Source organism: Acanthochromis polyacanthus, chromosome 2 (assembly GCF_021347895.1).
Source record: "Acanthochromis polyacanthus isolate Apoly-LR-REF ecotype Palm Island chromosome 2, KAUST_Apoly_ChrSc, whole genome shotgun sequence".
NCBI classification, from domain to species: domain Eukaryota; kingdom Metazoa; phylum Chordata; class Actinopteri; family Pomacentridae; genus Acanthochromis; species Acanthochromis polyacanthus.
This window is the reverse complement of record NC_067114.1, coordinates 46,893,389-46,920,641: the sequence shown is the minus strand read 5'-3', so window position 1 is coordinate 46,920,641 and position 27,253 is coordinate 46,893,389. Positions and strand designations below refer to the sequence as shown.

Sequence of the window (27,253 nt, the reverse complement as noted above, 5' to 3'; positions counted from 1 at the left end):
GCTACATTTACCCTCTAATGCTACATTTACCCTCTAACGCTACATTTACCCTCTAATGCTACATTTACCCTCTAACGCTACATTTACCCTCTAACGCTACATTTACCCTCTAACGCTACATTTACCCTCTAACGCTACATTTACCCTCTAACGCGACATTTACCCTCTAATGCTGGGGTAATATTTATTACTAACATCTCTCGTGTTTACAGAAACTCCTTGGCCACTTGTTGTGTTTATTTTTATTAGATTTTTTCTACTAATATCTTTACATGTTTGCACTTCAGAGTTCACTCTGGGATTCATGAAAGCTTACTTTAGCTTAGCTTAGCTTGTCTTATGTTAGAATTAGTAGATGTAACTTTTGAGAGAATGAATAATAAATCTGTAAACCACCAACCAGATGTGCTGCATGATGTTCATCTTGAATTCGCTTTAAATTTAAAGTCAATTAGATGTTCTGCTCTGATCTAAAATAAAGTTTTAGTGAACAAAGTGCTGCAGATATCTTTAAAATTGACTTTTGACTCGCAATAAGAGTCAAAATGTCTCATCTTTGCTTAAATTATGACTCCAGAATCAGTCAGTCTGTCTTCAAGTCCAATTATTTTTGCTTCTGGTCGTCTGTAGCTCTGAAACCCAACCAGAGCTTCCTGTACTGACGGGCCGGTCTGTTGTGTTTGTCATCGGCTGAATAATAATAATAATAACAGGTTCTCAGCAGATTGTCGTGCTGCTCTCTTCGGTCACGACTCTTCATCTGCTGCTGACAAACGGTTTGAATCACGTTTTAGAAACAACAGTGTGAGTCAGTCGGATGAATCATTGTTCCTGCCGGAGTCCGTCTGTCTTCTCGTCCTCCCGTCTGAATGTTTTCGCCGACATCGATCAGGATTTTGTTCTGCTTTCATGTGGTGGTTGCCATGGAAACAGGTAGACAGGAGGTCGACTACGAAGCTAACAAAGTATGAGCTCATCGGGAGGAGAAAACTTCAGAATTAATTCTATTAATCCACTGCAGACATCTCAGCTGGATTACTGTCAGACATTAAAGGCAGTATTTACTTTTAAATTATTCAGTTTAGAGAGTAGACATGCACTGTAAAAAATGGCGTCAATATTCGCCAAACTAACATAAAAAATACTTGTTTCTATTCTTATTTTAGCATTTTATAATTTATTAGTGTTCAAATTGTTCAAGACTTTAAAAACTTTAAACAGTTTTATTTGTCACTTTTTTAAAGCAATTAATTGTTTTTTTTCTTGTGAAATTACAGATAATATATTGTAAAATCACTGAAAAAAGCGATTAATTTACATAGTAACTGTAAAAAAAATGTCCAAGATCATAAAAAATATTTTTTCTATAAATGATATTTCATGATAATTTACAAGAATTGACAGTAAAAATGCACAACTTTACTTTCCTTAAATCCGCCGAAACATTGGGATTTTACAGATATTTACCATTATTTGGAAGAAGAAGAAGACGAGAGAGACTGAGAGGAAAATCAAAGAGACATAACTGTTAGAAAGAGACCAGAAACGACATAAACGACACACAAAACGACAAAAATAAGATGCAAAACAACACCAAACAAGACAAAAGATACACCAAACAACCACAAAGTGCCAAGAAACAACACAAACAGACACAAAACAACAAAACAAGACATAAAATGGCCAACACAAAACGAGAAACGAGACCAAAAATAACAGCTAAGTAACGATAATGTAGCTAAAATTCATTTCAAAATTGTGCGAAATTACAAAAATGTCGAAAATGACTCAAACTTTGTTGAAAATGATTTAATCTTTGTCCAAAATGATAAAAGCGTCAATAAAATAAATGCAGCATGACTCAGAAACAGTGAACAGAGGATCTAGTTGTTGGAGATCCATCCAGCGTGGTGAAACATCTTTCTACTGATGAGGAGCAGAGTAGAGAGGAAAAGACTGGAAACATGGAGATAGTTAAACATCTGTATGTATCTATATGTTGCTAACAGCTGTGGGACTCAAAATTGGTTCAAAATGACCAAAACTTTTCCATAATGACTCAAAAATGGTCATTTTGAACAAATTTCCAGTGATATGTCACCATTTGAGTTTTGTTGGATGACCCTTAAGTCCATTTGGACTCGTTTCAGGTCTGTTTGGATATTTTTTTGGTGACTTTAGACAAAATTTGACTCATTTTGAAAAGACTTTGAGTAAATTTGTATCAGTAAGATGAAAATGAAAAACAAATTGCAAAGATTGTCGCTTCAGGAAGTTATTGAATCTTTTGGACGATGTTTGAGTCCATTAGGACAAGTTTCAAGTTATTTCTGACATGTTTTTCTTACTTTGGACAATGAGTCACTATGGACACATCAAGAGTCAGTTTGGTTGTTGTTTTCTGTGATATTATCTTCAGGTCTTTCTTCTTCCAGGTGTTTTCTCCATGAAGCTCTCTACAGTGCTGTCTAAACCAGTCTTTCTCTTCTTCTTCCAGCTGATGTAAAGCAGCAGAGTTTGGATGCAACCTTCTCCATCATCTACATCTCAACCCAGAAGCCATTAAACAGGTACAGATGGTATGATGCCTCCTGTTGCTACTCAGTCCTGTTCAACATGTTAAACCATCACACTTTGGTCTTATTCACCTGAACACTAGAGATGTTAATGATCAATATTACCCCAGCATTAGGGGGTAAATGTAGTATTAGAGGGTAAATGTAGCGTTAGAGGGTAAATGTAGTGTTAGAGGGTAAATGTTACGTTAGAGGGTAAATGTAGGGTAAATGTAGCGTTAGAGGGTACATTTAGGGTAAATGTAACATTAGAGAGTAAATGTAGCGTTACAGGGTAAATGTAGGGTACATGTAACGTTAGAGGGTAAATGTAGTATTAGAGGGTAAATGTAATGTTAGAGGGTAAATGTAGGGTAAATGTAGCGTTAGAGGGTAAATGTAGCGTTAGAGGGTAAGTTTAGTATTAGAGGGTAAATGTAGCGTTAGAGGGTAAATGTAACGTTAGAGGGTAAATGTAGGGTAAATGTAGCGTTAGAGGGTACATTTAGGGTAAATGTAACATTAGAGAGTAAATGTAGCGTTACAGGGTAAATGTAGGGTAAATGTAACGTTAGAGGGTAAATGTAGTATTAGAGGGTAAATGTAACGTTAGAGGGTAAATGTAGGGTAAATGTAGCGTTAGAGGGTAAATGTAGCGTTAGAGGGTAAATGTAACGTTAGAGGGTAAATGTAGGGTAAATGTAGCGTTAGAGGGTAAATGTAATGTTAGAGGGTAAATGTAGGGTAAATGTAGCGTTAGAGGGTACATTTAGGGTAAATGTAACATTAGAGAGTAAATGTAGCGTTACAGGGTAAATGTAGGGTAAATGTAACGTCAGAGGGTAAATGTAGTATTAGAGGGTAAATGTAACGTTAGAGGGTAAATGTAGTGTTAGAGGGTAAATGTAGTATTAGAGGGTAAATGTAGTATTAGAGGGTAAATGTAGCATTAGAAGGTAAATGTAGCGTTAGAGCATTGTGGGAGTTTAGCTATCAATGGGCACCATGACAGACTTCTGTGGGGGGTAGTGACCTCCAATCAGAACTCGTGTTTAGGAGAAACTGGGATCAACTAGAATAGTTCTATTCTTGATCAATGCTGATTACTGAAAGTTATTCTGAATTAGCATCGTTAGCATCCTGCCACAAACTGCGCTGTGTCTTTAGGACATCTGTGTGACTGCAGATGTAAACAAACGATGGAGCTTCAGTTTGTGCTGATACCTTAAAAAAGTCCTTTATTAGCTGACCCAGTAATTACACTGAGCTACAGTCTACTGTAGAGATATAGAGTTGAACAAACATTTCAGGGTATGAAGTGTGCGCTTTGTGCGATTTGTTTGCTCACTGTGAGTGTGGCTAACTTCAGCTGAGCTAGCGGGTGCAAACAACAACAAAAGCAACGTTCCATACGCTGTGTTTTTGATGCTCATCAGATCAAAACCTTTAACCTTCTTCTGTTATTAAATATTCATTTTTGCAGCTTTGTGCTCTGGAATTCAGCTTCATGTCAGAGTTCTGCTTCGTTCGCTGAGACATAGTATTTCCGCTGCTTTACGCGTCGTTAAACTGATCAAACAGAATTCAAACTGAGACTAATCGATGTAAATCCCTTCAGAGGTCACACTGCTCTCATTAGAACAGATTTATTTCCTCTGCTAGATGTTTACTGGAGCTAAAACACAAACTTATTTGTTGTTACAGAGCGCGATGAAAAAGTTTTTTCCCCCTTCTCAGATTCTTCTTCTTTTTGCATATTTTGCCCGCTTTAATGTTTAGGATCATCAAACAAATGAAAATATGAAAGATAACCAGAGTGAACGCAAAATGTAGTTTTTAAGTGATGATTTTATTTATTAAGGAAAAAACTATTTAAAGCTACCTGGTCCTGTGTGCCTCCTAAGCCCAGTAACTGGTTGGGTCGCCATCAGCAGCAACAACTGAAGTCAAGCGTTTTCTAGAACTGACAAGGAGTCTTTCACATCTCTGTGGAGATATTCTGGTCCGCTCTTCTTTACAGAATTGTTCTAATTCAGCAGCACTGGAGGGTTTTCCAGCATGATCGACCTTTTTAAGGTCCTGCCAGCATTTCAATCAGATTCTAATCCAGACTTTGACTCCAGAACCTTCATTTAGTTTTTTAAGCCGTTCAGAAGTCGACTTGCTGGAGTGTTTTGGATCTTTGTTCTGCTGCAGAACCCAAGTGAGCTTCAGGTTGAGGTCTGGAACTGATGGCCGATCGTTCTCCTTCAGGATTTTCTGGTTGCGATCAGAATTCATGGTTCCATCAATCACAGCAAGTCGTCCATGTCCTCAGACCATCACACTACCACCACCATGTTGGACTGTTGGTAGGAACTTCAACTTTGGTCTCATCAGTCTGTAGAATGTTCCTCAAGAGTCTTGGGGATCATTCAGATGTTTGTTTCCTTTATGTTCTCTTTGGTCAGCAGGGGTTTTAGTCTTGGAGCTCTGCCATGGATCCATTTCTGTCCGTCTCTTTCCTACTGTTGAGTCATGAACTCTGATCTTAGCTGAAGCCTGCAGGTCTGTAGATGTTCTCCTGGGTTCCTTTGTGACCTCCTGGATGAGTCGTCTCTGTGCTCTTGCTGTAATTTTGCTCGGCAGTCGTAGACAGGTTCTCCACTGTTCCATGTTTTCTCCATCTGTGGATAATGTCTCACTGTGGTTCTCCGAAAGCTTTAGAAAGGCTTTGAACCTTTTCCAGACTGACAGATGTTAATTGTTCTTGAATTTCTTTGGATCATTTTGTTGCAGCTTCTTGAGATCTTCTGGTCATCTTCATTCAGTCAAACAGGTTCTATTGAAGTGATTTCTGGATTGAGCAGGTCTGGGGGTCATCAGGTTTGGGTTTGGTCGGTGAAACCGAACTCGAAAAAATATGATGAGTCAGTTAATTCATGATTTAACAAGGGGGGCAATTACTTTTTCACACAGGATCAGGTAGCTTTGGATGACTTTTTACCCTGAAAACATTAGATCCTCATTTAAAAACTGCATTTTCTGTTACTTTGCTTATCTTTTTCTACTATTTACATTTGTCTGATGGGCTGAAACATTTCAATAGGGGAAATATTTTTACAAAAAGAACTCCAGAAGTGGGCAAATACTTTTTTACGGCGCTGCATGTTTGTTTGTGCTGAAACCAGCTGCTTATTAGAGCTGCAGATGGTGAACGCTCGTCTTCACCAGGAACAGTTTAACACAAACATCTTCTCTGAGGACGCTTTCTGTTTTAATAAATGATGGATTCTGTCTGTAACTGTGGTCACTTGGAGTCCTCGTCAGTAAAATCAGTAAAAATACATGAATCAGTGGCGTTGTCCTCAGTTGTCCTCATGTTAACGTTTAGAGCTCCTCTGAACTGACAGGCTGGAAAAGCAGCAACACGACATGTTTTCTGATCCTGGCAGTTAAATATTTCATTCTCAGATTTCTGGGTTTTATTCGTCCTCGCCGTTACATCACTTTAACCTCAGCTCAACGTGTTCACAGAACATGCAGGAATTCAGTTATTGTTTGTCCTTTAATGACATTTAATTCATGAAAGCTTTGTTTAATGTTACATCGCAGCAGAAACATGAGCGTCGGGTTGTTCCCAGTAAAAACGACCTTCATTTAGCAGCTGATAATCGATATTCCCCCAGAGAGGCTGCTGGACCGTAACCAGGTCAGACTGCTGCTGGAATCAGGTCACAACTTAACCACATAAACAGCAGGTCGGTCCAAATACAGCAGGACGTGGAGATAAACTCAGATCATCCAGACTTTATCCTGCTGTGGTTCAACATTCAGTCTACGGTGGCCCTGAGAGCTCAAAATACTGAAACATGAGGAAGCAAAGAGATGATCGTTTGCACTGATTGGACGACAGAAACGAAGCATTGAGAGAAAGTTCTGCAAACTTAAAATACCAAACAAAAGACACCAATCAGACACATTACAACCAGATAACACTGAGTAATACCACCTCTGATTGGTCGAGGAGTCTGACGGTGTCCAGTGCTCCTCTCTGATTGGTCTTTAGACCTCTGAAGGTGTTCTATGGTCTTCTCTGATTGTTTGAGCCCTCTGAAAGTGTCTTATTGTTTCAGACGTCTTCAGCAGACTTTTTCAGTCCTGCAGCCTCTGTAAATTGGACAGATTTTTCCAGAACACCTCACAGATGCTCCATCAGATTGAGATTTAGTGAATTTAGAGGTGAAGTTGACACCGTGAACTCTTTGTCGTGTTCCTCTAATTATTCCTGAACCATGTTTTCAGTCTGCTGGAGATCTTCATCCTGCTGAAAGAGTCCATCAGGGAAACATGTGTAGGAGTCAAAGCAACATCTACATGAACACAGGTCTCAGGTTTCTGCCTCCACCTGCTCACCTTGTTCCCATAATGCACTGCTGCACCTGTTCTCCAGGTAAACACACCTGGTCATCCACATGATGGCAAAGACAATTCTTCTTCTGCTGCTTCATAATTCACTTCTGATCTCATCATTGGAACTTTTAGTGATAAACGGGACTCAGTATGGAAACTCCAACAGCTACACAGATATTTAATAAGGATCAGCTGATTATCAGCACCAATATTTAGCATATTTTTATTGGCTTATTTCTAAATATGTAAATTCTAAACACATATTTTTGGCTCTAAATAGAATGGAGGCTTCAAAGATGTAGTACTTTAACTTAAACCAGGATGTTTCCTGACAATAACCAAACTTAACCATGGAAGTGATGTTTCCCTGAACCATTTGGTGCCAAAATGTAAATAAAAAATGTAAAAATCGATCATAAGACAGAAAATGAAACTTAATTCTCCAACTTCATGGTGAAAGTCTGGTCTCTGGTTAATGCTCTGTCTTCACCTCCTACCCTTAAAAACAGACTGTGTCGATCTTTTACATGCCACAGATTATGTTTATTTCTAAACTAAATTCTGTTTTCTGCCAGAGGTAACTGAGAATGAAGTTTAGTTGTACAGGAACTGATTTTCTCTGTTGTCTACAATATGCAGTTTTTCCATAATCTAAATAAATGAAGCTCAGTCTTGTATTTCCCTCTAACTCTGTATTAAAGTCTTCTGCTGGTTGGGTCAGGGTGTTGCTATCGTGAGTGTTAAACCAGGAACATTTCTCTGATCTCTGGGACTGGAAGCTGCTGGAAATAACCATCAGCTTTAATGAGAAAAGACACGAAACTAAACGAAGTGGAGCGTCTCTGAAGAGCTCCATGATTTGACTAATTAAAGCCAAACTGCTGCTGACTGAGAGCTTCATCCTCCTTCACTTGGTATTCAGAGCACAGAGGTGATCACTGATCCTCCTCCACCTTCACAAACTCCTCCGACTTTATGTTTTCATCAGCGGATCTCAGTCTGTTTGTTTCTCAGGATTGAAATCAAAGCTCAGATAATTCATCGTGTCTCTGTTGGGTTCTATTTATGGTTCTGTGCCTTACATTAGTACTGAGTTCTTTTGTTCAGACAGAAGGTGAAGAGATAGATGTTAAGTACCTTTCTTGACAGTTTTGGCGAAAGCTCTCGCCATGTGATGTGTCAGCCGGCATTAGCGTCACGCCCAGTAGAGCCGCCAGGTTCACCGGGCCAACCACGGCCACGCTGTAACGGCATGTCATGGTGAGCCCAACGGACTTTACATCCAGTCCAAAACCAGCACTGAAACCAAGTTTAACCAGCCAAAAACAAAGTCCAAAACCAGTCTGAAACCAAACCCAAAACCAGATCCATAACAGGTCCAAAACGAGACTACATCTCGTCCAGTATCAAGTCTAAAACCAGTTCATAACCAGCCCAAATAAAGTCTAAAACCAGTTCATAACCAGCCCAAATAAAGTCTAAAACCAGTCTGAACCCAAACCCAAAACCAGGTCTAAAACAAGACTCAATCCAGTCCAAAACCTCGTTCTAAGCCAGACTGAAACTACTTCCAAAACCAGACTACATCCAGTCCACCACCATATTATATATTTGGTATCTATACTATACAAACTGTTTTGTATTTTGTCGACTCTTTCGTGAACTAGAGAACTAAATGTCTCCATCATATAAAGTCAACCTAAAGCTCTGACCCTGTTTCTGTACGTTTAATTAATTCAGTGTGAACGGACGTGTTGAACATCTGAGGTGTGAAAAACATGAAGTAGAAACTCAGACTGTTGACTGGAATCATTTTAAAGTAGTCTTCATATAATAAACCAACATCATTGAACGTCTGGTTGGAAACCGCTAAAAAAATAAATCTTTGTTCTTTGTTCCAGAAGCATCTTATTTATTAAACTTATTCAAGTAAAACACAACTTTAACCAGTTTTATGTTTGATTAGATCCTAGAATATATTTAATTCAGGCCATTTATTTGGTTATTTTACTGTTTTTACACAATTTCAATGTGATTTACTAAAAGCAGAAAGATGCTGATTTACATTCATCAGTCCGTCGTCTACAGAGTCGATATTTTTCCTTTTTTTATTCCTCTAAAACCTCTCAGCTGTCAGTATTGGAGACTTTAATAAGTAAAGTCAGGAGGAGAAAATTAAATCTTCATGTTTATAAATGCTTCAGTTTCTGGGAGGTCAGTAGCTCTTTTCTGCAGCTGAGTTTATTTCTGCTGCTTCTTCCATTCAGGTGTAATCCTGTCATTCTATCTGCACTGACTTCATTAAATCAGGATTATTTGCTGCTTTTTGCTTTTCTCATCTGCACGTTTTTAATCCAGACGTCTGTTTCCGTCTCAGCAGGTTTTCTGGTCGGTGTGTTTGTGGAGCTGTAATCGTGGCGACAGACAAACGTTTTTATTTTATTAACCTCGACCTCGGCCGAAGAGCTGGAATTACCCAGAATGCAGCAGCAGAGTCACACTACCTGAGTTTAACTGCAGCGTCCAGCGTTTTACTTCATTAGAGTAAAAGCTGCAGACAGAGCAGCAAATTAGCAGCAAAATACATCAGCAGGAATCAAACAAATCCTCCTCGCAGGCTGCTTTTTGTTCTTTATTTCAAACTAGATTCATTTTAATTGTGAGTTTAAGAAAGAAAAAGAGCAATAAATACACTGAATGCGTCATTTATGGTCTTAAATATTCGTTTGTTTTTTGTAGGACAGTTTCGGTTCAGTTCTGCTAAAATTCTCTTTAAATATTCAAATTTTTCTTTCAATATAATGAATAAACTTTACAGTGAGCTGGCTTGTTGCTCTGATCAGAAGCGACGTTCTGGTTTGTGACTAGTCGGTGTTTTCAGTGATCTTCTGTGGCAGGTGGCCGAATGTAAACAGCATCAAGACCAGTTGGTTCAGTTCTCAGCCAGCGAAGCTCCACGGTCAGCAGCAGACGATCTGTTAGCGTCATCCTGTTAGAACCGGCCTTCATCCAACAGAACAACGATCCGTTAGCGTCATCCTGTTAGAACCGGCCTTCATCCAACAGAACAACGATCCGTTAGCGTCATCCTGTTAGAACCGGCCTTCATCCAACAGAACAACGATCCGTTAGCGTCATCCTGTTAGAACCGGCCTTCATCCAACAGAGCTGCTCTTTATCTGCTCCATAAAACACCACCACCATCCAGTTAGAGAGTTAAATTGTGGTTTTCATCCTGGAGGTTCATCAGTCTGGTTGAAAAATATAAAATGAGTTAACTTCTAGAAACTGGCAGAGCCTGAAATCTGGAGTAGTAGTACTCTAGAACTTTCTCCAGGTGTCGGCCTACTCCAGAACTTTCTCTGGTTGTCGGTAGGTCTGCTCTAGAACTTTCTCCGGTTGTCGGTAGGTCTACTCTAGAACTTTCTCCGGTTGTCGGTAGGTCTACTCTAGAACTTTCTCCAGTTGTCGGTAGGCCTACTCCAGAACTTTCACCGGTTGTCGGTAGGTCTGCTCTAGAACTTTCTCCAGTTGTCGGTAGGCCTACTCCAGAACTTTCTCTAGTTGTCGGTAGGTCTGCTCTAGAACTTTCTCCAGTTGTCGGTAGGTCTGCTCTAGAACTTTCTCCAGTTGTCGGTAGACCTGCTCGAGAACTTTCTCCAGTTGTCGGTAGGTCTACTCTAGAACTTTCTCCAGTTGTTGGTAGGTCTACTCTAGAACTTTCTCCAGTTGTTGGTAGGTCTACTCTAGAACTTTCTCCAGTTGTCAGTAGGTCTACTCTAGAACTTTCTCCAGGGGACGTTCTTTATGGACTTCAAAGACCTCGAACTCTGGAAATATTCACATGATGAAGGTTTGATCATTGATGAAGTTCGTGGAGATGAAGAACCTTTTTACAGGTTTGTTTGATTATATTTGGAACGACCCAAAGGTCTTCAGAAGATTAATTATTTAAAGGATTTGTAGATAAAATGCTCCTTTAGCTCCTTTTGCTGATGTGTAAAAATACTATTATGAACAGTTATTTTTTTCATTGTTTTTTCCAGGTTTGGTGACAGTTTGGAGTTAAAGATGTTCAGAGTGTTTTCTGTGTTTTTGTGTTCAGGGTCAGGGGGAGGTTTCAGCCATGGAGGGCGACTGTCTGAGCTGCATGAAGTATCTGATGTTCATCTTCAACTTCTTCATCTTTGTGAGTTCCACTCTGTTCAGAATCTCAAACTGTGAAATGATCCTGCTGTCTGTTTCTCCGGGTGGTTTTATATCGATTCACACCAGAGAAAAATAAAAGAACATGCAGCATCTCTTTGCGTTTTTAAAGCTGTCAGATTAAAGGATGAAACATTCAGCAGCTTATTTCAGGTTCTGCTACACAAAAACTACAAGGGTGATTTTAATGAAACTCAGTGCTCAGGTTGAACAAAGGAAGATTTCATTACAATTTGCTGCAGATAGTTTCTTTTTTTAGAGACTGAGACCTTCTCGTTCCAGCCAGCAGTCAGGAGAATTCAGGTTATCGTGTCCTTTAGAAGGACTTTTACAAACTGAGGAGACAGCCAGGTAATAGTCTGACCCTCACACACACTCAGGTATTAGTCTGACCCTTACAGTTACCCAGGTATTAGTCTGACCCTTACAGTTACCCAGGTATTAGTCTGACCCTCACACACACTCAGGTATTAGTCTGACCCTTACAGTTACCCAGGTAATAGTCTGACCCTCACACACACTCAGGTATTAGTCTGACCCTTACAGTTACCCAGGTATTAGTCTGACCCTTACAGTTACCCAGGTATTAGTCTGACCCTCACACACACTCAGGTATTAGTCTGACCCTTACAGTTACCCAGGTAATAGTCTGACCCTCACACACACTCAGGTATTAGTCTGACCCTTACAGTTACCCAGGTATTAGTCTGACCCTTACAGTTACCCAGGTATTAGTCTGACCCTCACACACACTCAGGTATTAGTCTGACCCTTACAGTTACCCAGGTATTAGTCTGACCCTCACACACACTCAGGTATTAGTCTGACCCTTACAGTTACCCAGGTAATAGTCTGACCCTCACACACACTCAGGTATTAGTCTGACCCTTACAGTTACCCAGGTATTAGTCTGACCCTTACAGTTACCCAGGTATTAGTCTGACCCTTACAGTTACCCAGGTATTAGTCTGACCCTCACACACACTCAGGTATTAGTCTGACCCTTACAGTTACCCAGGTAATAGTCTGACCCTCACACACACTCAGGTATTAGTCTGACCCTTACAGTTACCCAGGTATTAGTCTGACCCTTACAGTTACCCAGGTATTAGTCTGACCCTCACACACACTCAGGTATTAGTCTGACCCTTACAGTTACCCAGGTAATAGTCTGACCCTCACACACACTCAGGTATTAGTCTGACCCTTACAGTTACCCAGGTATTAGTCTGACCCTTACAGTTACCCAGGTATTAGTCTGACCCTCACACACACTCAGGTATTAGTCTGACCCTTACAGTTACCCAGGTATTAGTCTGACCCTCACACACACTCAGGTATTAGTCTGACCCTTACAGTTACCCAGGTAATAGTCTGACCCTCACACACACTCAGGTATTAGTCTGACCCTTACAGTTACCCAGGTATTAGTCTGACCCTTACAGTTACCCAGGTATTAGTCTGACCCTCACACACACTCAGGTATTAGTCTGACCCTTACAGTTACCCAGGTAATAGTCTGACCCTCACACACACTCAGGTATTAGTCTGACCCTTACAGTTACCCAGGTATTAGTCTGACCCTCACACACACTCAGGTATTAGTCTGACCCTTACAGAGATTCAGGTATGAGTCTAACCTAGCTGAGGCTCTGGAAACAGTCTACATCCTGGTGTGGTAACAATAATTATTCTGTGTATTTGAAGAGCAGATAGGAACCAAACCTCCATTTCAAACTGAGCAGAAGATCCATGTAACTCAATATACAGAACTTCAAGTGCAACATTTTTCACTATTAAGATCGTCTGCTTAGTACTTAAACCACCTTAAACTAGTCTTCAGTCACCAGGTTCCTTCAGGTTCCTTCATATTCCTCCGGGTTCCTTTAGGTTCAGGTGTATTTCTGGCCCTCGGTTCTCTTGGTTCTGACTAACTGACCCGTTCTGTCCCAGCTGGGCGGCTCCTTCCTGCTAGGTGTGGGTGTTTGGGTTCTGGTGGACCCGATGGGCTTCAGGGAGATCGTGGCGGTGAACCCTCTGCTGTTCACGGGGGTCTACGTGATCCTGGCCATGGGGGCGCTGCTGTTCCTGCTGGGCTTCCTGGGCTGCTGTGGAGCCATCAGGGAGAACAAATGTCTGCTGCTGTTCGTGAGTCAGCCAAGACTTTCTGTTTTAAAACAATGAGACGGAAACACGAAGTATCAGGTATTAGTCTGACCCTTACACAGGATCAAGTATTAGTCTGACCCTTAAACAGGATCAGGTATTAGTCTGACCCTTACACAGGATCAAGTATTAGTCTGACCCTTACACAGGATCAAGTATTAGTCTGACCCTTACAGATTCAGGTATTAGTCTGACCCTCACACAAAAATTCAGATAAAATGAATTAATTCATAGAATAATCAACAATAATAATAAAGGTTATGTGCAGTTCTATTACAGATCCAGTGTTCCTGTTAAACATATATTTCGTTTTTATTTTCTTTTAAATGAACCAGAAGTTGTTACTCTGATTTATTTTCTATATTTTTAGTTTTAGTGTGAGTCTGTGGAAATGTTAAACATGTTAAGCAGGTAGTTCTTCATCCAGAGGTAAACTGGCGCCACCCAGAGGACATCCTGAGGAAACGCATGGTTCTCTGTAGTTTCAGTCTGAAGCTGTTGGATTCCTTCATACATGTGGACTTTAAATGTTCCAGCAGAAACGTTCTGCTCTGGTCCAGTTCTTCTTGTTCTTCTGTTCCAGTTCTTCTTCATGTTCTTCTCTTCCAGTTCTTCTTGTTCTTCTTCTGTTCCAGTTCTTCTTCATGTTCTTCTGTTCCAGTTCTTCTTCTTCTTCTTCTGTTCCAGTTCTTCTTCATGTTCTTCTGTTCCAGTTCTTCTTCTTCTTCTCTTCCAGTTCTTCATGCTGATCCTCTTCATCTTCCTGGCTGAGCTGGCTGCTGCCATCCTGGCGTTCCTCTTCAGAGAACATGTGAGTTCTGGATCAGGTTGTTTGTTTTGCAGATTGAAGTCTGGTTTTGGAATTTATTTTAAATATGTTTTAGTTTGGTTCCATGGTGGTTTTTAGAAGTATTTTTGGGTTTTAGAAGGGTTTTAGGTTTCTCTCTTGTTTGTTTTGCAGATTGAAGTCTGGTTTTGGAATTTATTTTAGAGATGTTTTAGTTTGGTTCCGTGGTGGTTTTTAGATGATTTTTTTGTAGTTTCAGCCTTTTTTTTCTTTGTCAGATTTAGGGACGGTCTTGGACCAGTACTTTTTCTGACTTGTTTTGGACTGTTTCCAGGGATATTTACAGACTTTGGTTTTTTGTGGTTTGCTGCATGTTTCTTTGCGTTTTCTTTTTCTTGATGTGTTTCGCTGGTTTTTGACCTTTACTTTAGAGTGTTTTTGACTGGTTTCAGACTTGTTGAAACAGTTTCAGTGTAGAACCAGAACAGAACCTGTGAGGTAACTTCTGAAGGTGTTCAGGTGATCGTGTGATGCTTGTTTTTTTACCTAAGATTAAATATATTAACGGTTGTTAAAAGCTACCAGAAGCTGTTCTGTGTTGGTGGAAACAGCTGTGAGGTAACTTCAGAAGGTAATAGGTTCAGTCAGGTGATCATTTGATGCTCAGTTTGTAGTTTTTACCTCAAATTAAATTAACTAGCTGTTAATAAAACCTAGCAGAAGCTGTTCTGAAGGTGTTCAGGTGATCATGTGATGCCTGTTTTTTTCTCAGATTACATCATTTAAAGGTCAGTAAAACCTAACTGAAGCTGTTTCTGTTTCCAGCTGACCCGACAGTATTTCACCAGGGATCTGAAGCGTCACTATCAGGGCCGGAACAACACCGACGTCTTCAGCTCCACCTGGAACGCCATCATGACCACGGTGAGGCGTCGCCACTCTTCCTGTCCATCAGCTGACGGTCCGTCGCTGAGCTGTTCTACTTCCTGTTTTCCTGCAGTTCGACTGCTGTGGCGTCAGCGGTCCCGAGGACTTCGAGGAGAGTCTGTTCCGGCTGCTCAGTCCCTCCAAGATGGTTCCTGAGGCCTGTTGCCAGAGAAACGGTTTCCTTGGAGACGGCGGCGTGGAGCAGTGCGTCAGTGGCAGTGTCATCTTCCGACACAACAAGGTAGGAAACAGAGAGATGGAAGTTCAGAACCTTCAGGTGGACAGAAGTCAGAGAAAGAAGACTTAAAGAGTCGAGTTAAGCCTCGTGTTATCCTGTGGGTCAGTTTGACCCGTTTTAAAGTTTCGCTGGATTTTGGTTGATTTTTATGTGAAAGTTCTGAAAGAAAATATCAGAAGTTTTAGTGATGTAAATGGAATCACTTTAGATGTTGCTCAGATTTTTTTGGAAGATTTTTACTTATTTTGAAATTTTTACTTATTTTGAAATATTTACAAGAATTTTCTTGCTAAATTTGGGGGATTTCTTTTAAAATAAAACTTTTACTGAAACTTTTAAGGAATTATTGGAATTTTCTTCCTGAAGGTTTTGCAAATTCTCAGAAATTTGTGGAATTTTTGATTTTTTTTTTTCAAACAAAGAAACAATATTTTTTGGTGCCTGTAAATGAAGACAACAGGAGGGTTAAGGAAGAGATTCAGTCCAACGTGAAACTCGATAAACACTGAAGATAATTAAGTTAAAATAAGATAAAATCATAATAATTTTACTAATGAAACAGTAAGAAGGCTTTTAGAAGCATCATCTGCTGAGCTGCTGAATAAAACCTGAAAAATTCTGTGATTTAAAATAAACTCTGTTAATTCTTTTGGTCCATTGGTGTCGATCAGCTGAAACGAAAACACAAAAATAAAGATCTAAAACTTAAAGCAGCTCCTTCACAATAAAACCTGTGACTCTGCTGCAAAACCCTCCAGCTCTAACAGATTTACAGGATGTGACCAACAGAATAACATTTGAAATACTGAGTGAGTTTAGATTTACTTTCTGCTGACGTTTGTTGCCTTTAAATGTTTGTTTTCTTGACTTTTTAATTTTGCAGCGAAGAACAAAAACCTTCACAGCCTGCGTTAAATAAATTCTTATTTAGCTGTTTACTGTGGGTTTCTAGGTCAGACTGGGGTGTTATATTTATGTTTTTACTTGCTGCTGTCTTTCTCCTTATTCTACTTATTTCTGCACAGCAGAATAAACTCATGTCTGTATTTTAGCTTCAGTGTTAGTGCTGCTTATTTTAATTTACTGCAGAAGTACATTTACAGATGATGCTGTGGTTTTTATGTACAAATTATAAATAATAACAGATATAAAGAAGATCAAAATTGCAAAAGTAAGAGTTTCTCAAAGCGAAAAAGCTTTTATTAAACAGTAAAATAATGAAATTTATATTATTTTGTTAATAATTTTACAGTAAATCTGAATTTCTGAGATAGAGTGTTATACCATATAAAATGTGTTTTGTGTGTAAAGAAGTTAAAATACTAACCTCAGAGTGTGTTTTGTCTTCAGGGCTGTTACTCAGCGATGGTGGATTATTTTGAGACCTACATCTACACGGCTGGAGCTCTGGCCATCGTAGTTCTCACCATCGAAGTATGAACAGATCTCTCACTGCTTTTTATTAAAATAACAGCTTTTATGTAATATTGCAGCAGTAAAGAATTAACCAAAAAGAACAAACAAACCTGAATTACTGCCTGAATTCCTCCAGTTATCCATTAAACAGCACGTTAAAAGGTTAAAACTGTAAAAAAATTAACTAACTTCTGTGACTTTAGCTGCATAATTAGCTTCTGTTTTGTAACTTTATCTACGTAGTTAGCTTCCTTTTCTGACTTTAGCTGTGGAGTTAGCCTCTTTATTTGACTTTAGTGGTGTGGTTAGCCCTATTTCAATACCTTTAGCTGTTTGTTTAACTTGTTCCTATGACTTTAGTCATGTAATTAGCCTCTTTTCATGACTATACCTGTGTAGCTCCTTTTTATGACCTTAGCTCTGTAGTTAGGTTCTTTTTATAGCTTTAAAGGTGTATTTAGCTTCTTTTAAAGCTTTAACTCTGTAGTGAGCATCTTTCATACCTTTAGCTCTGTAGTTAGCTTCTTTTTATAGCTTTAGCTCTGTAGTTAGCTTCTTTCTATGACTTTAGCTGTGTATTTAGCTTCTTTTTGTAGCTTTAGCTCTGTAGTTAGCTTCTTTCTATGACTTTAGCTGTGTATTTAGCTTCTTTTTGTAGCTTTAGCTCTGTAGTTAGCTTCTTTCTATGACTTTCGCTGTGCATTTAGCTTCTTTTTGTAGCTTTAGCTCTGTAGTTAGCTTCTTTCTATGACTTTCGCTGTGCATTTAACTTCTTTTTATAGCTTTAGCTCTGTGGTTAGCTTCTTTCTATGACTTTAGCTGTGCATTTAGCTTCTTTTTATAGCTTTAGCTGTGCAGTTAGCTTCTCTCTGTGACTATTGAGGCTCTATAATCTGCATTAAGCAGCTTTTTAGTTTTTAATAAACCTTGTTAAAAATGAAACAGTTCGAAAATAAAAATTATTATTTATGAAATGAATCTGCATATTTCTGAGATGCTTTCAGCTTCTCTGCTCTGTCTGGTTCTCTGCAGCTCTTTGCCATGGTGTTTGCGATGTGTTTATTCAGAGGCATCCAGTGAGACGGCCTTCATCATCGTCATCATCATCACCTTCATCAGCAGGAAGAAACAAACTAAAACATGAAGCGTATCCGTCCAGTGGTAGTTTGTGTCGTTGGTTCTGTGATCACCGTCATTCTTCAGGTTTCTGAGGTTCTGCTGTGAAGTCGAGGTTCTGTTCAGTCCGTCGACCCAGAAGCTGCTTCAGAACCGACCTGAGTCCATCAAACTGGAAACACAAAGACGTGAAACCTGGACTTGATCCGAGTCCGTCTGAGCTTCATGAGGAGTCGGTGGTCGTGGTGTCGTCTCCGTCCAGTCAGCTGGGACTGAAGGAAGAGTTTATTCTGTGTAAAATGTTCTGAAGACAACGGACGGTTCAGTGTTTCTGTGTAAATATTCCTCAGAAGACCTTCAGGTCACACTTTGTCTTCTTCTCTTTGTGGATTTAATCAGCAGATATAAAACTTTTTTCCTCTAAATGTGTTTGTATAAACGACCGATGGTCATTAAACTGGTGTCTGTGGTTTTACTGGTTTCATTTGTCCTTCATGCTGTGAACATAAAACAGAACCTGGTTTGTACAGAATGACTGAATAAAAACAGAATGAGGAAGATGGTTTAGAAGAGTTCAGATCTGCTCACATATCCTGATGTAGATCATCATGAGTACAAGTACGACTGAAACTAAAAGAGTTCATGTCTCATAAAATATATAAAATCAGGCGTTAACTTTCAATTGACATTTTCATTTCATTTCTTGCATATTAATGAAGAAACAATCTCATAAATTTACACAAGGCTGCTGTAAATAAGTCGGGTTTAGCACAAGGCAGATGTAGTAGGGGTGGTAGATGTGTGGTAGTGGTGTGGGTGATGGGATGGGACACTGTTACTGAGGAGTCTTATGGATTGTGGAAAGAAGCTGTTGGCTGTTCAGGAAGTTCTTGCTTGGATGGATCTGAACCTTCTCCCTGATGTGGAACAGATGCTGGGCAGGGTGTGAGGAGTCTGATGATTCAGGGAGGTGGAGATGGAGGTGATATCTGGTAGTGGAACTCCTGTAAATATGTATACTTTCTATAATTCCGTCTTTAATGAAACATCTTCAGGATTGTCGTAGCTGCACTAAAGTTATCTGATCTATATTTATATCCTGATCATTTATATTCTGCTATTAATTAAAGAAACAAGAAGCAACAGTGAACCTCTGACTCCTGTTTCTGACATATTTCATGATTATTTCACTTCTTTTCTCTTTAATCTTCAACACTTTCACGATCTTTTCTCTGCACGTTCATTCAGACTGAAGAAAACCTTGAAGCTGCTTGTTTCCTTCACAATAAAAGCTGCTCATATAAACCTCTAACAGAAGTGAGCTGATGGAGCTGCAGCGCCACCTGCTGCTCACACTGGGTTAAATCACATTCAGCATTTACAAGATGGAAAATTCACAATCTGTGCATTTGAATGAACTGATTTTAGTGTTTTCTTTGACATAAATAAAGATGTTTCCACCATGAACTGGTGAATAAAAACAGAAAATCCAGTCAAAGGGAAGCGACCAGAACTTCCAGCTGTTTGTGACAAACACTAAATGAACAGCAGTATTGGGACGCCCCTCCAGATGATTGGATTCAGGTGTTTAATCACTTCCACAGGTGGATCAGATCCAGCAGCAGACTGCTTCTACAAACATCTGGTAAAGAACGGGTCGCTGTCAGGAGCTCAGTGGATTCAAACCTGGAATTTCAAATATTTCTGTCCTGGTTTCATGTCTGTTTATGGGATTTTATCATGATTTTAGCATCTTTTATGATAATTTCACATGTCTGAGCTGATTTTATGAAAATGTTGCATCATTTTCTGTAGATTTTGCATCTTTTGTTGGATATTTGCATCCTTTGTGGTAATTTCACATATTTTTGTCCTGATTTAACATCTTTTAATGGAAATCTTGGATCTTTTGTGATGATTTTGCATCTTTTTGTGACAATTTAGTTTCTTCTTGTGGTGATTTCCTTCTTTTATCTTCTGATTTCTTATCTTTTTATGGAAATTTATCATCTTTTTCTCATGATCTTTCCATGTTCTGTGGTATTTTAGGACCTTTTATGATCATTTCTCATATGTTTTTAGCTGGTTTAATATTGTTTGATGAAAATATTACATCTGTTTTGTGATGATTTTGCAGCTTTTGGTTGTATTTTTACATCCTTTGTGGTCATTCCCCCCACCCCTCCACCCCCTTTCTTGCTGATTTCATGTACTTGTATGGATGTTTTTCTTTTTTGTGATGATTGTGCACCTTAATGTTTCAGAATATGAAGACATTTTGGACAATTTCATGCTCTAATTTTGTGGGGAAAAGCTGGAGTTTGCAGCATATTAAATGACTGTAATCATGGTTATTCCTGTTAGACCTTCAGTCAGTTCCTGCCCAGAGAATGATGTTAGGGAGTGGCTGTCTACCTGAGGAGGAACCAGGAAACACTGCTACAGGTTGGACTGATTGTCGTCACTCTGAGGTTATGAAGGTGTGACGGCGTCCTCAGATCAACCAGGACTGATGAAGGAACATGAGCAGCTTCTTCTCTCACTGTTTTGTGGACATGTGAAGGTGGAAAGTGTCTCTAAGTGGACCTGAAGTGAGTTGAGCAGGTGAGAATCCTTCCAGGTAAATGTGTGAACAGGATCACTGTGTTGGATCACTGATGGACTGACAGCAGAAATGTTTCCCAGCATTCTTTGATCCTTCAGGTTTCTCTGGAGGAGTTTTATTCTGATTTCTTCTTCAGTTTGTGTCAGAGTTAAAGCTTTGAGAAGGATCTGCATGTTTTCCTGTTAGTGGTTCTCAGGTAGAAGCAGCAGTTTGATTCTGATCTCTGAGCTCCAGCAGTGAAAAATGATTAATTACTAACATTCACAGTCAGTGTTACACCTGAACTACTGAACAGCTCAGAACAGAATGAACCTCTGATCTTCTTACTGAACATGTTTCCTTCCAGCTGAAAGTCTCTGATTTGTCTCTGGTCTGTTTGTATCAGGATGCAGCAGCAGAGATCAGATTCTCCTGAACACAGCTGGGTGTCCATGAAGTCTGGTCGCTCTATGGGTCATCCTGTTAACTTTAAAGATGGAAAACCTGCTGATAGAAGGTAAGAACATCAAACTGAATCTGTTCTAATGTGACTCTCCTGAGAAGAGGATCCAGTCTGGGTCCAGAACTTCACCAGATGTTGGACTGAACAATATAATGTCTGACATCAGCATCAGTCAGTCCTTCCAGGATTTTGCGGGCGTTTTTCGTGATTGTTGCGGCCGAAAATGCCTGAATCTGCAGCAGCTTTTCTAAAAAATTGCGACAAAAGTTGTGATGTTTTAAGCTTATTTGTTGTGATGAAATTGCGGGAGACAGTGACAACTGCTAAAAAGCTGCATTTTTCTTCTTGAAGCAGCTGATGTGGGTTAGTGGAGCTCAGTAGATCTCAGTCAGGGGGACAGGTGGTCACATTCACCTGCATGCAGGTACAGAAGGACACAGATCAGAGAGAAAGACTCTCCTGACTGAAAAATACAAACTGAGAAATGAAGAATTCACAGCAGAGAATGTCTGAAACAAGAATGTTTGAGCAGCAGAAAAACCTTTAATTACTATAAACTGATCAATAAAACACAGCAGACAGACTCATGGTGAACATTTTAGGTGTTAATACTGTCAAACTTTACCAGAAATATTAGTTAAAAACATGTTTATGTTCCATTAAAACCAATCAGAACATGTGAGCAGATTTATTGTGTTTCTGTGACTGAATGAATGAATGAATGAATGAATGATGAACCAGTGAGCATCAGATGAACTCCAACCACTGATCAGTGAACTCTTCAGATCAGACAGCATCTTTCATCACATTAGTCTGAAGAACAGGAGAACCTTCCTCATCCTCTGTTCTGACTGGGTTTCTATGGTTCTAACATTCCAGCCACTGACAGTCTGCTCACAGTTCATCTGTTCTTCAGCTGAAAGTCTCTGATTTGTCTCTGGTCTGTTTGTATCAGGATGAAGCAGCAGAGATCAGATTCTCCTGAACACAGCTGGGTGTCCATGAGGTCTGATCACTCTAAGGGTCTTCTTGATGAGTTTAAAGATGGAAAACCTGCTGATAGAAGGTAAGAATTTGAAACTGAATCTGTTCTAATGTGACTCTCCTGAGAAGAGGATCCAGTCTGGGTCCAGAACTTCACCAGATGTTGGACTGAACAATATAATGTCTGACATCAGCATCAGTCAGTCCTTGCAGGATTTTGCGGGCGTTTTTCGTGATTGTTGCGGCCGAAAATGCCTGAATCTGCAGCAGCTTTTCTAAAAAATTGCGATAAAAGTTGTGATGTTTTAAGCTTATTTGTTGAGATAAAATTGTGGGAGACAGTGACAACTGCTAAAAAGCTGCATTTTTTCCAGCTTGTAGAACATTTCAACGCTGTAATTGACAATATTTATTCTGAAATTAGACTAATTATGTTGCGTTCCAACCCATTTCCAAAAGCTGGCACACCACAGTGGGACATTAGCAGCAGCCAGATACTGGTTTAACATGATGTAGCCTAACTATGCAGGGGGCGACAGGAATTGATGGGACTCAGAAACACCCCCACAATTTAATCAGTTGTTCCTTGTATCATTTCCAATACATCCACAGTGGTAGATTTGTTGTAGGATAACAATCATGTGATCGTCAGCAGGCCGCTGAGGTAGCGTTCACTTGTTGCCATGGTTACCGTGCTGCTATGAATCCTTAACAAATCCGTTTATCCAAGCCGTATCACTGCTGAAGTCTAATCATTTGGTCCTTGTGTCATTTCTGACCGACCCTGAAAACTTCATTTAAATCTCTGAGTCTGTTCCTGAGTGATGTTGGTAACAGAGGAAGGATTCACACACGCTGATCGTCACATAACTCCATCGTGTTCTTTGGTGGAATAATTAATCTAATTTACCTTCATTCTTTCAGAGCTCTAACAGATCTGGATGCAACAGTTTCCATCATGGTGATTTGTCTGGTCTGCTGTCTGATCATTTCAGCCGTTCTAATATGTTTCGTGTTTTTTTTTTTTTGAAGAAGTGTATCAATCGATTTTTTTTCTTTCTATTTTTGTATTCCACCACGATATTGCACGGGTGTAAAACAGTTTAGCTCCGCTTTGGTGAAGAACATCAGTGAATTAATTGTTTATCACGGTCTTCAGCAGTAATATTTGTTGGTAAATCAGAGACATTAGTATCGCACATGTCTGCATCTTCAAACCATAAACAGGAAGTGAATTCAGTGACATACGTGCATTACGTTTGCGCTGGGAGCTGCTCTGATTGGTGGAACTCACGGGAGGCGGGCCAAAATTGCGAGAAAGTTGCGGTGATTGGACAAAATTGCAAGGCCGCGCAAAATTCGCGGAGATTGGTTGATTTCGCACGATCGCAACATCGCGAATTCCTGGAGGGACTGATCAGTGTCCAACATGTGGATCAGTTCAGGGTTCTGAGGTCCAACATGGTGACTGGAACTGAGCTGAACACGGAGAAAAATAAGTGAAACCAGCAGCTTTTATTAAAATCTGCTCTTAGTGTTTCTGAGGAGGAAGAAACAGGACAGATGTGGACTAGATCCAACTCACATCCATGATAAACAACCACCTCAGAGACACTCCACTGAACAAAGGTCAGAGGAATAAAGATTCTCCTGGTTCAGAAACTGAGAAATTAATCATTCACAGATTATTTCTGAGCTGCAGCAGAGATTGAAAAGGATAAAAACACAGCAGCATGAATTAAAGCTAAACAGAGTTCCCTGAGGACCAAATGTTCCCTTTGAACAACTTTTGTAAATATCTCATTTTCTGATCAGATTCCAGACTTAGATTTTCCTCCAACATCATGAACTCCCAAATATTCACACACTTCAGGACTTTAACACTTAGTTTACATGATGTACCTGTAGTTTTTATTAAACACATGAATGATCTGTTGTTTTCCTCATATTCAGTGCTCAGAGTGTTTTATTAAAGTATTGGAAATGTTCAGGATCAGCAGCAATGTGGACTTTGATGCATCTTTATTATTTTATGTTATTGACCTTTATTGAACCAGAAAGTCCCACTGAGATTAGAGACCAGTCCGAGGTAACAACCGTACAACATTTAAAGTTCTATGAAACAAATCCATGATACACGAATTAACAATAAAACAGATTATCAGCTGTTGAAGGACAGAGACCTCTCAGGAAAAACACTGACATTATTCCTTCACTGGATTCTTTATCATGTTCTCAAACGTGTGTTTTATAGCAGCAGAAGATGGAATAAAGTCACGTGTCAGCTTCAGTTTGTTTAATGATTAGGACCCCCTTGAAAACGAGATGATTCATCTCAAGGGGTTATCCTGTGAATAAAGAATAAAGTCCATATAAAATGTCCTGATAGTTTTTCTCTGATCAAAGTTCTCAGCTCTGATTGGCCTGTTGCCTCAGATTACGGTAGAAAAACCTCAGATAGAAGATGACTTGGAAGCAGATTTCTGTTCTACCCGAGGAACCTTCATCCTTAACCTGGCAATAGCCAGATTAATAATTGTGTAGTACTTGATAGTACTCCACATTATCAATCTGGGACCGCTCCATGTAAATCCATTGGGAGGAAAGAGGCACGGATTGGACAATGCAACAGTATGTCCCGCCTCTGACAGCTTTGTTTTTAGCCAATCGCGGGATCTTCACAACGAGCGGAGCCAATTGGTAGATTAAACTCTGACCAAAACCCGTAGGTAAAAAAGCACAAACATCTTTACCATCCAGAAATGCGCAAAGCGCCTCTCGTTGTTCTTCCTTCAAAGAAGCGATAGGAGATTCAGCTAAAACTGACTTAATAGCAGCATCTACACGATCGTTGTCCTCCGTTCCCGTGTTTGTTTTGATCTACTGGCGCTTGGTGTCGTCTTCACACCCGGATATCCCGCCCCACACACGGATACTGCTGCGTGATTGGCCCGTGCCAACTTGGCTCTGTACGAAAAGTGAATGCGGGAGCGGAGCAAGATGGTTTCTTGAGAGATTTGTGAACTCACAAATATCACGAGAAATCAACTTGCTGGCAAGGTTACTTCATCCTCAGAGTCATCTGATGCTGCTGGTTGTCAGCAGGCTGCATCATCATCTCCAGAGCTTCTGGAGCTGTCAGCTTTCTCTTCATCTTCACAGCTTTGATATGAAATGACTCCAAACTACACAGATTTATGGTTTTACTGCAACAGCAGCTGTGGAAACTTACTGCTGGTCTGAAAGCAGATGAACTCAGAGCGTTTTTTTAGTTTGGACATCAGTGGAGGAGCTGCACTTTTCTTCTTGAAGCAGCTGATGTGGGTTAGTGGAGCTCAGTAGATCTCAGTCAGAGGGACAGGTGGTCACATTCTCCTGCATGCAGTTACAGAAGGACACGGATCAGAGATAAAGACTCTCCTGACTGAAAAATACAAACTGAGAAATGAAGAATTCACAGCAGAGAATGTCTGAAACAAGAATGTTTGAGCAGCAGAAAAACCTTTAATTACTATAAACTGATCAATAAAACACAGCAGACAGAATCATGGTGAACATTTTAGGTGTTAATACTGTCAAACTTTACCAGAAATATTAGTTAAAAACATTAAGTTCCATTAAAACCAATCAGAACATGTGAGCAGATTTATTGTGTTTCTGTGACTGAATGAATGAATGAATGAATGATGAACCAGTGAGCATCAGATGAACTCCAACCACTGATCAGTGAACTCTTCAGATCAGACAGCATCTTTCATCACATTAGTCTGAAGAACAGGAGAACCTTCCTCATCCTCTGTTCTGACTGGGTTTCTATGGTTCTAACATCCCAGCCGCTGACAGTCTGCTCACAGTTCATCTGTTCTTCAGCTGAAAGTCTCTGATTTGTCTCTGGTCTGTTTGTATCAGGATGAAGCAGCAGAGATCAGATTCTCCTGAACACAGCTGGGTGTCCATGAGGTCTGATCACTCTATGGGTAAGCCTATTGTCTTCAAAGATGGAAAACCTGCTGATAGAAGGTAAGAATTTGAAACTGAATCTGTTCTAATGTGACTCTCCTGAGAGCTTCATCGTAGAGGAACGTGTTACCACAACATTTTAGTTTGATCTGATGTCCAGCATAGCTAAACTGCTCTGAATGATTAAAACTGCACTAGTTTAAAATCAGAAATACCACCTGATAAATTATCTGAAGTTCATCATTTCATTGCCTCTGACGTTGATCATCAGCTCCTCATTTATCTTCTACACAGTAAAAACTCTTTCTTCCCCTGAATGGAGATCAGCAGCTGCTTCTCATTTTATCTGTGGAGGAATTTGAACTCATCACTTTAAAAAAAAATTAATTAATCATTGATAATTATGAATAAACCAATCATGTTCTTTAAACACGTCTGGAATGACCTGCTTCGCCTGCTGCCCCCGCGACCCGGCCCCGGATAAGCGGAGGAAAATGGATGGATGGATGTTCTTTAAACATGATGTTTCCTCCACAGAGTTGTGCAGCAGATCTCAGAGGTTCCCAGACCTCCATCTGACCAGCAGCATCAAACTGACCTGGACTCCATATTTATGGTATTGTCCGCCTGTCTAGCCTTCCTTAATCCTTACTTCAGGTTAAATCAGGACCAGCTCTCCGTTTAAAGGGTCGGATTCTATCTGCCTATTAGAATTTTACCTAACAGGATTCAGTAGAATAATTAAGCTGGCGTCGAGGAATGCTCGCCTAGGTTCTGACTGCCCTACATCCAAACATCCTACCCCTCTTATCTGATAAATACTCTCTTACTAAGCAACCCTCTAAGTAGTAGAATTGATTTATCATTCACGTTTGTTAGCGGCAGCTTTCCTCTTATGACTGCATGCACTTGGTGCTATTCCTAGGTTGGTTTTAGAGGTTTGGAAAACTAACCTCAGGGGTAATGTTTAAACTCTCAAATTGGACTAAGTAACCTTTAAGAACCATTAGATTTAATGCTCACAATCAGCTTAACTTTTTACCACTATGCAGCATCAGTGGTTTATAATAATTTCATAAGACTTCTCTTTAAATGCAATATAGCGTTTTATTAAGCAATATTAGCAGGGGCACAGCATTAATTCATGATTAAACAATTATTTCTGATTACGAAAACTAAACTAAATTAAACTAAGCTGAGCGTACCTTACAATCTTCTCTAATGAGTAATTTAGGAGAGAGAGGACGGACAGCCAGGCCTAGCTGTCATGCCCAGTCTTGACTTGCGTCTGGAAGAGCTACTCTGTCGACCAGTAGACTCGTTACGATGTCTTCTTGTGGGCGAAGAGTGTTCTTCCTCAGCAGGGGGAGAGGAGAAGTCCCGTAGGCCAATCGTGGTCTGGCAGTTCTCTCTAGTGGCAGTTGGGACGCAAGTGCGAATGCCTCAGCTGTCTTCTCTG

General features: G+C 39.9%; 1 protein-coding gene across 1 annotated transcript in view; it reads left to right on the top strand.

Moving 5' to 3' along the window:
- The window catches only part of LOC110966855 (tetraspanin-18-like), a 32,415-nt gene extending 14,137 nt beyond the window's left edge, over positions 1-18,278 (top strand). The window contains exons 2-9 of the mRNA XM_051940843.1: positions 2,498-2,579; positions 11,053-11,136; positions 13,107-13,301; positions 14,056-14,130; positions 14,932-15,030; positions 15,107-15,274; positions 16,622-16,705; positions 17,720-18,278. Coding sequence (XP_051796803.1) covers positions 2,577-2,579; positions 11,053-11,136; positions 13,107-13,301; positions 14,056-14,130; positions 14,932-15,030; positions 15,107-15,274; positions 16,622-16,705; positions 17,720-17,767 — 756 coding nt within the window. The 5' untranslated portion in view covers positions 2,498-2,576 and the 3' untranslated portion in view covers positions 17,768-18,278. The remainder of the gene's footprint in view (positions 1-2,497; positions 2,580-11,052; positions 11,137-13,106; positions 13,302-14,055; positions 14,131-14,931; positions 15,031-15,106; positions 15,275-16,621; positions 16,706-17,719) is intronic.
- Positions 18,279-27,253: the final 8,975 nt, after the last annotated feature.